Source organism: Aspergillus vadensis, assembly GCF_003184925.1.
Source record: "Aspergillus vadensis CBS 113365 unplaced genomic scaffold BO88scaffold_10, whole genome shotgun sequence".
Lineage (NCBI taxonomy): Eukaryota > Fungi > Ascomycota > Eurotiomycetes > Eurotiales > Aspergillaceae > Aspergillus > Aspergillus vadensis.
Genome location: NW_020292048.1, coordinates 7 through 9,940, shown reverse-complemented (window position 1 = coordinate 9,940; position 9,934 = coordinate 7). Strand labels below are relative to the sequence as shown.

The following is a 9,934-nucleotide window of genomic DNA, read 5'->3' as shown; positions in this document are numbered from 1 at the left end:
TCGGGATTCCAGAAGCTGGGCTGTCTAAGTATAGTAGCATGGTGATAGCTTGCTGCTATCACAGAGAGTAGTCTATTTAATATTCCTAGTCTTGCCTTACCGATACTTCAGCTGCACTCGAATCTATGGTCTTGAATCTTAGCTCCTATATGGCAGCAATGTTGTTATGTGGGAAGGAACTAATTGGACGGACTAATCTAGGGGTATTCTGATACTACAGATAGGCTTTCTGTTAGGCTGGTAAGCAATCATGAATGGTCCACTAGCCTGAACTGACGAGAGGGATATTGCTATGGGCGGCTAATTAATATATATTGCTTTGTGGTAGATTTACTCATGATATTGTTTCAGACTGTCTATGACCTGTGAAGAAATAACCTGCTGTGGTAAGTGGATCCAAGTCTATGTTTCTTGTTGATAGCCCAAACAGAAATCTACGTTCATTGAACTACTTGTATGACAAAAATGAGGCTATGTTCTATTTAATGTTATATGTACAGTGATGACAAAACCTGTTAAGCAGATTACCAAGGGCACTGAAGGCGCCGGCACTGCGCTGCCTCGACGTCCGGCTAGGCTGGCATAACCAAGGGTGGCCAGTCGAGTCTCAACATCTTCACCTTCTTCTTTGGCTTCGAACTCTTCCCGTTCGATTCGATTGCCATGTGGTTAATCAGTACATGACTCCGGAACAAGCTGGGTCGCATGGAAATCTCTAAGCATCCTTCCAAACATTGGTTCTAATCTTACATCCGTACACTGGGTGTGAGACAGACATGCAACACTTACCCTTCTTTACCTAGTCCTTAGCTTTAATAGAGAATACGAGCAAAGGAATATTCGTACGGTACATAATAGGGAATTTAAACATTTGCTTAGCTTTACACTATTCATGGTTCCAATATTTTGCCGAGGTCCCCATTGCACCTCTAGTTCTACTGTAAGAAAAGAGTCCTTATAAGCATAGATATCCTCCTCCTCCCAGTGCGTACCTAAGTATATAGGGGATTCTAGGGGTTCGCAGAGTATCTGCGGGTAATGATAGCCCCATGGTCTTGTTTTGACTCTTCCCTTTGGCAAGGTTCATTACACCTACCGAAGAAGGAGATCATCAATTACTATACAATTCTCGACCACAAAGCTGCACGTTGAATTTGCCGGTAATACCAATTTTAACCGATACTTTCATATTTGACGGACAAGATTCCATAGGGTCCAACTATGTTATGGGACGAGGCAAACACGTCGAATGTCATAGATTATTTTCGTTGTGGAACCAAGACAAGCGCCCACAACATTTGCCAGAACTAGTCTAGTGGCCCGCCCCGACGTACACCAGGTAATTGCTTGAAATGGGGCCAGGGCTGACATTCTTTACAGATCCGTCGAATGAGGAAACCAACATAAACAGGGTGCAGCGGGCGTGAGATGTGTGGTGAATACCTCCGTCACTTGTGTACTGCTATTTGCAACTCAGGGAGTTGGGAATAATGGCGAAGATAAATTATCCTGAAACTAGGGTGAATTAGTGTGCTTAGAGGTACTTTTTCACAGGCGGACCATAAGTGATAGATTTTATATGGCAAGGGGTTCAGCTGAGCACGCCCTGTAGGGCATTAAGAGCCCCATGCGGCGCAGTAACCGTGCGTATAAGGGTAAGCCATTTGACTAAGTAGTAGTAGGGCCTATTTAGGACAAATTGATCTTTTCCCAAGAAGGTACCTGTAGTGGGTCCGTTGAGGGTCCAAAGGGTCCACAACAAAGAAAGCGAAGCCTCGGAAGTACGTCTCTATTTCCGTAGAATTTCTTGAATTGTGGATATCGCAACAGGCTTGAATTGTGACAAGGATGTTTCGGTCAATAATGTCCTGTCCGGGTAATTTTATTTAAAGCTTCACGAAGTGATGTATTTTATATCACTTGAAGTTGGCCGGATTGCAGGTGAGTAATCCTTCGTTACCACTAGCAGAGACGTTGAGTCTTCCCCCCTCTCCCCTACTAGCCACTGACAGCTTACCGTCTGCTGGGGCGAACCACTATTGCTCCCTGAAATTTCTGTGTACCCTCGACCCTTTCAGTACTACACAACGAGAGAATCGCTGAAATGGGGCGGCGTATGAAATTTAGTGCCTTCCACATAGTCATTTTGGCGTTGGCTGCGGTTCTTGGGATCTCTATCTGGTCACTATGGTTAGGAGTTAACAGTGATAGAGACAACATCCACCCACTGCTCAATCAACTAATCCCCGCTGGCCACTGTGCTTGCCACACTGCTGCTATCTTTGAGTGTGACAGCTGTCTTCGATGCCCCGCCCAGTTGCCATTTCATGACACTGTTTCCTCGTCCTCTGCACCTCCCACGCAAACTTTCTTTGATCCGCTTGAGTATTCCTACAATGAGACTCAGTGCACCACTCTCTTCCCGGGCCTTTTTGATGATCCCATCCGCGCCCAGTCATTTTGGACAGCTAGGCATGGAATCAAGAGGACTGATATTGACAATATCAAAATGGTAGACGGCATGGCTAGGGTGGCTATCTACCAAGGACGGCTTTATGTCCTTAGAGCTCTGGCGAAGGGGGAGGATCACCGCCGTAAGATTCTAGGGATTTTGGCTTCATTTCATCGCGCCCTCGCCTCGGCTCCACAGCTCGCTGTCATCCTAAACACGGAAATTATCATTTCTGTTGAAGACAAATTGGAGGACGTTGCTGGACCAGATCATCCGCTCTGGGTGTTGGCACGGAAGGCCACTGAAGAATCTGTTTGGCTTATGCCAGATTTTGGCTTCTGGTCTTGGGACCACATTGATACTCAGATTGGGCCATATGACGAGGTAGTCAAACACGTGGAAGAGCATGAGCTCCCGTGGGACGAGAAAGAGAACAAACTGGTCTGGCGTGGAAAGCTCAGTTTCGCCCCGAAGCTACGACGTGCCCTACTCGAGATTGCGCGGAATTACGCCTGGGGAGATGTGAAGGAGGTCGAGTGGAAGAACAAGGCCAACTACCTTAGCATGGACAATCATTGTGATTACCGGTTCTTCGCTCACGTGGAAGGTATGGGGTATTGCATCGTCTAAGCATTGCCAATATCAACAAGGAAGTCCAGCTAACGTCTTCTAGGTCGGTCCTACTCAGCGTCTCTCAAATATCGCCAGGCCTGTCGATCGGTAGTAGTGATTCACAAATTACAATATATCCAACATCACCACTATCTTCTTGTCTCATCCGGTCCGCAGCAGAACTTTGTTCAGGTGGAGAGGGACTGGACGGATTTACCGCACAAGATCCAAGAGCTTCTCGATAACCCTATCAAGGCTCGCACTATTGCAGACAACAATGTGAATTTATTTCGCGAGCGATATCTGACTCCAGCTGCTGATGTATGCTACTGGAGAGCGTTGCTGCAGGGGTGGACCACTGCATCGCCTCAGATCACCGAAACTATGAGTGACCCAACAAATGTCTCCAACAAAGGCATTCGATACGAATCTTTTTTACTGCTAGATCCCAGCAACATGATGCGCTTTAGGCCTTGAGATTGGAACCATGTATTTTATAACTTCGTTGAATGTGGATCGAGTCGGTCCACAAGCTGATCTGGTGAGAGCGGATTCCTCCTATCCTCCGCTATTCCAATAAATTATATAATCCTTTCCTAGGGCATCGTACTACATACGACGATGTGTTGTAGAGAATAGGCCCTCATCACCTGCTCAGCCGTACATAAGCCCCATATCAAGGGCAGTAAACTCTATTAGAAAAAGGCTATTTGATCTCAATGGGTTGCTATTTCCCTCGGGTGTTAATTTTCTTCTGCCTCATCTGCCTACATTATATCCATCTGGGCTTATACCCAGCGCTATTAATTTTTTTTTCCAACATATATAATAGCACTTTCATGGTTACATGACATCGGAATATTATAATTCGGAATCCATTTAGAAACATCGCAAACTCGCCGAGGTTCGGGGAGCTTATGAATGTGGGGAACAAGGACCAGATAAATTTGTGCGTGCGTGCGTGTGTGTGCCTAAAGGGAAGGATTCGTGCCACGGAAGCCACATATTCTACGGGAATTGTGAGCTGATGTTTGTAGAGTGTAGCTACTAAGATATCAGTAAATGAAGTTGAAACAATACAGCAATGCATACCGTAAAGCAAGGTGTAAGCTCGATCTCCCTCCATCTTGACATGATGTCCATCCACTGCGACGAAGGTTCCCCAAAATACCAACTTGGAGAAGCTCCTGAGTCCTCTACCCGTGTTACTGCATGTTACGCATACCATGGAGTCGTGTCTAGTGGTTTAAAGTAGCTTTGGGTAGACTGGGGCTTGTGGAGAGCTAGGCTACTTCCAATGGGACTATGGCATCAGAGGACAAACATATCAATGCGGGCCGCTCATACAAGTACTACTTTTGTGGCATACTAGTTCCAACAAGACTGCCTTGAGACGATTTCACCATGGTCTGGATTTCATTCAACTCAGTCACTAGATATTCCTGCTGCCCTGCACTGGAGTTAGAGTCGTACCGGACACCGGGGTATTGTGATGATCTTTTGACCAGCTGCCTTGCAGCCAGGTTGGATCTGTTCGCGGATAGAATAACATCGGCCTCGCTAGGGAAAGACTAAAATAGAATTACCAGCGCATGGCAAAGAAGCGCATGGCAAAGAAAGAGCGTCGAGATAAGGAACTTGATGGTAGCAGCCGAATTAGCCATAGTGGGAACTGACCAAACAGCTAATTTGACATAGCAAATGAATGTGTGAGTGAGTAAATCTAGCAGAACAAAATGATGTTAGAGTGAGTAGATGTTCTTTTTGTCTGAATGAGCGACAGAATTATAAAAGAAAGTCACCTCCATACACAACTCGAGGAAGCTGGCTAGTAAATGACTTTGACGACGCCTGCCTTTCCAGTGGCAGATAGGCATTGTCTTGCTGTTCCCTCATTACTACATCCTACTGAAAATCTCATCTACCCTTCCCCTCCTATCTTAGTAGGCTTCTAGTACTCTTGGTAAATTCTCGCTTTGATACAGAATCTATGAGGATCCAACCTCAAGGATCCACCAGGGTAATACGCAATACCAGAACATGCATACTGCTGCTGGCGTCAAGCGGAAGATAACATCCGACAGAATTGAATCAAGATAGCATTATGGAGCTGTTATCATGTCTTATTGGAACGGTTTCATTTCCAATGCAACTGTAGTAGCGCGAGATATCTGACCTACCAATTAATGTGGACTATGCCGACACACGGCCTGGCAAAGACTGTACATAGATTAAAGCTGAAAAATGAAGCTAGGGACGGAGATGAACCGGTGTGCCATTTTCTGGACAAAATAACTAACTGTGCTCCCTCATAGCGCTCCTAACTGGAACCCGGTCTTATGTTACACCCTTGTGGGGCTAACAATAAGAACTCTCATTTAGTGTCCCTCCCCCCCCCCGCCGCCCCACCCCACCCGGGGATCATTGACGGATAAACCTCGCTGAATTTCATGATTCTTGGCAAGATGTCACGTAACGGATTTTTCGGGATGTAAAGCTAGAGAACACGCTAATTTATATTTACTTTTACTTACTATGTTAGGAAATATTTCAGTCCATTTTAGTGAATAAAAGTATTATTATAAGAGTCCATCCCTCTCACGTGATTCATTTAAAGTGTAACGACTTTTGGAGTGGAATTTGAATTTTCATGGAATGGTGTCCCAAAAGTGTAATTACACCATCCCAACTCCACCAAGCTGGCACTAGAAGCTTAGCTCGGTCAGGTTTCTCAAAGGAATCGGAAGGAGCTGGACCCTAGGTCGACGCCCAGTTTCATCTATCCGAGGTTTATCAAAGACCAAGGAATCGCACATGGCGAGAACCGCCGATTGCCACAAGTACGTATTTATGACAGGACGCCGCATGCGGTCGGGGAGACTCGTACCAAGCCGCACCCGTCATACCTAGCTCATGCCTAATCCTAGGCTTAAGGTCCTCCGCCAAATTCCTTAGTACAATGTCCTCGGGTCTCGTTAGTGGTGGCCCCGTATCACTCATCTATGGATTACTTGCCGGCTGTTCCTAACAGCTTTGAAAGACGAAATGTTGTATTCGCGAAGCCCTACAATCGGGTGTCACCGCAATGACGGGTGTGTTACTTCACCAGCTGACAGTAAGTAGTCGATGTCATTGTCACCGGCCGCCACCGCGCGTTAATATATAGATACCCCAATTGTAGCCCGGACGTGCCAAAGCATCTCAGCGACACAGATCAATTAAAAAATGTCTCGTTCACTTTGCATTACCTCGGCGGAGGGCCACACCGGGTTTCTAATCGCCGAACTGTGTCTAACAGACCCTAACTTCGCCGATAAGCTCGGCTCTGTTACATGCTTGTCCCTCCATCCTAATGCCGATTCTTGCAAAGAGCTCACCAAGCTTGGTGCGAAGATTGTTTCGCACAAGCCTGGCCGGCTTAGGGATACTGTTTCTGCTCTAAAGAGTATAGGAGCAGATACGATGTGCTTAATTCCACCGACACATCAAGATAAATTCGATATCACGGTTGAGTTGATTGAAGCAGCTAAGAAAGCTAATATTCCAAATGTTTGCTTTCTTAGCTCGGCTGGCTGCGATCTAGCAGAGCGAGACAGGCAACCCCGTCTACGTGAGTTTATAGACTTGGAAGCTATGTTCATGTCCTCAAAGGGGGATCCGTCGACCTCGACAGGTCATTCTCCCGTTATTGTGCGGTAGGCTTCCTTTCACGGTCCTTTGAATACCCATTCTTCACGTGGGGTGCAATTGAAATCATCTAATTTTGCTAGACCCGGATTTTACGCGGAGAATCTCCTCCTCTACTCCAAGCAGGCGCAGGAAGAGGGCTTACTTCCCCTTCCCATCGGCACTAACCACAAGTTCGCGCCGATCGCTCTTGGTGTAAGCTACCTCTCCAGCCGTATATTAAATTGACACTAAAATTTATACAGGATGTTGCACAAGTTGTCGCTCATGTTCTAACAGGTGAAGGAAAACATGGATTTAGCGATGAACACAGAGGGCAGCTTATAGTTCTGACTGGTAAGTCAGATCCCTACAAAATAGAAGGGTTTACACTTATACTATATAGGACCGATGCTTGCTACCGGTGATGAGCTTGCCACAGCTGCTAGTAAGTCAATAGGAGAGGACCTTCAATTCGAAGATATATCTGAGTATGTGACCCTTTCTCTGTGGGAGATCCTATGCTGAGGGGTATGATTTACAGGGCGGAAGCCAAAAAGGTCCTGCATGCTCAGGCTGAAAGTGACGACTCCGAGATACAATATTTACTAGAGTATTACTCTCTAGTGCGTGAAGGTAAGACGAACTATATCTCTACCACTGCCTTTCACGACATTACTGGCGGACACCCCCAGGAGCCGCCAGATTTCTTCAAGGTGTACGAGCAGGATCTTCATCCAAAGCATAGTCATAAAAAGCGGAAACGGTGATCAGTCGGCCTGTATGCGGTAGGGGTGGTCGGCAGAATCATTTCTTACCAAAAATCTTTTTTCTTTCTTTTTTGCTCTTCTCTCCTAAATGTAGTTGGGTTATCTGTGAATATTATTCTAGTCGGGAAATCTTCACAACAGGACAACAGTCAAATGATATCTAATTTAATTTAAAACTAGTATTACTTAATAATACTTTATACATGGAACATAATTTAAAATAGTAAATATAATTTTATAATCTTATATTCTAGCAAGTAAGAATTTCTTTTTGAATAATTTTATTATTTATTATATCTGATTTATAATAATAAAATATATAAGGTCAGAAGGCTTTTTTTATTTTCTAAAAAATCACTTTTTTTGTTTTTTTATAATATGATTATACATTATTATACTGGCTGGCTTAGTTAATAATAATAAATTCTACTATCATTTTATATAATTTATATGTTCTTATATAAAAAGGTTTACTTATATATTTTTCTTTACTATCTTATAATAATAATTGTCTAATATATTTTTCTTGCTGTTCTGCATGCATAGTAATTTATATGATAATTTATATAATAAATATGTATATTTTATATTTTATATAAAAAATCATTATACTATATAGATTATAAGTTTATATACAGCTTGATTATATATTATATATATTTTTATATTAAATTATTTAATTTTTTATTCTAGAAGTGCATAACTAGTAGTACTATCATTTATTAAGAAACTGAAGAACAGTCTAAACTGAATCTCTACAAAAAATAAGTAACTAGTAATTTTTTAAATTATAATAACTCAAAAAGCCAGACTAGCTTTATTCTATATAAGAAGAATTGTCAAGGTGTGGGCTGGCAGGGGGATAGTAGAAAGGTAGGTTAAATGGAAAGCAAGGACAGGCTAGGAATAGACTGGCTAGCTCTAATCAAGCTATATACAGGATAATAGATAAAATATAGCTTAAGACTATAAATAAAATCTAGAAAACTGGTTTATTTATATTCCTGCGGGTTATATACCCGGGCAGTTAGTCTAAGTAATATTTTATAATTTATATCATAATAATATTTCTTTATTAATCTGAGCTCCTACAAGAGGAAGGCTAGGATTTATTTGAATAATAATAATAAAAATTCTTAATAATTTAGTAGATATTTTATAGATATTTAACAGATTTTATAGTAGAATTAATATATTTTATTTTGTTAACAAAATAGAATAATTAGAGTGGTTAACGGTCAGGGTAGGATAGATTAATAAAAAAATTTATACCTGCTGTCAGATTAATAGTTAAGTATAAGATTTCCCTATATTTAACCATAGAACAGCTAAAAATAGAATCTAGTAGGGAAATCTTCACAACGGGACAACGGTCAAATGATGTCTGTTAAAGTTATAAGTAGTATCATTTGATAGAGCTCTTTACAAGAAATATAGTAATATAACTTTTATATCTTCAATTAATTATTCTGTGGAGTTATAAGGATTTGAAGATAAAAGTATTTCCTTCTAAATATAGTTAATATATATAACAGAAATTCAATCAGGTTAGTACATGTAACAGAAATTCAAATTAGATTAGTATCCTTTTCTACAGACTCTAAGCCCAAATAAATCTATTAAGTATTACAAAAATAAATATTACAATAATAAGTGTTACCCTAATAAGCGTTATACAAAGTAATATATTAATATTTTTATAATAAATCCTAAAGTAAGAGATTATTTATAAATAGTCTGAGTATCTGATATGTGATAATATCTACTCCAGTAGTTATCTTAATATTTAGTATTATTTATTTTATTTAAATTATATACTTTTTAAGAAATATTTCTTTTTATGAGAATATTAATACCTGATAATCTGTATACATGCCTACAGTTACTTATAAGAAAGTAGAGGTTATGTACTAGACAGCAGATTATAAAGATAATAATAATATAAAAATAAAATAAAATAATTAAAAAAATAATATTATATTAATATATTTGGACCTGCGCGATCCCGCCGAGCCAGCAGATAGTAGAGGGAGATAGTATTATAATTAATAATTTTATTACAGCCCTTGTACATAGGTGATATTTTTTTTATAAAAAATATAATAAGAATTAATAGATAAATAAATATTATATTTATTTATAATACTATTTTTCTTAATATACCTCGTCCTCTCGCCCCTCTGTGCGGCTGGTGAGGTAGGAGGAGAAAAGATTATAAAAAAAAAAAAAAAAAAAATAATCTTATTATTATTTTTCAATCTCTGCGATCCCGCTGAGCAAATGGATAGTGGAGCAGGTAATAATATATTTATAATAATAAGAGCCCTCTTCTTATCTCTGTAATTACTGCAGGAAATGGATAGTGAAATAAGAATTAAAAAACAAGTAGATATTATATTTATCTATGATATTATTCTTCTTAATATGTCTTGTT

General features: G+C 40.7%; 2 protein-coding genes across 2 annotated transcripts; both read left to right on the top strand.

Moving 5' to 3' along the window:
- Positions 1-2,104: 2,104 nt before the first annotated feature.
- On the top strand, positions 2,105-3,541 carry BO88DRAFT_414603 (DUF821 domain protein; the record flags this gene model as incomplete). The annotated part of the gene is made up of 2 exons (XM_025708174.1): positions 2,105-3,059; positions 3,126-3,541. 2 exons carry the CDS (start codon positions 2,105-2,107, stop codon positions 3,539-3,541), a joined length of 1,371 nt encoding a protein of 456 aa, XP_025563163.1.
- Positions 3,542-6,071: 2,530 nt separating this feature from the next.
- Positions 6,072-7,636, top strand: BO88DRAFT_443449 (uncharacterized protein). The gene is made up of 5 exons (XM_025710021.1): positions 6,072-6,759; positions 6,835-6,946; positions 6,997-7,087; positions 7,137-7,221; positions 7,275-7,636. The coding sequence occupies exons 1-5, from the start codon at positions 6,290-6,292 to the stop codon at positions 7,498-7,500; spliced, it is 984 nt and encodes a 327-aa protein (XP_025563162.1). The 5' UTR covers positions 6,072-6,289; the 3' UTR covers positions 7,501-7,636.
- Positions 7,637-9,934: the final 2,298 nt, after the last annotated feature.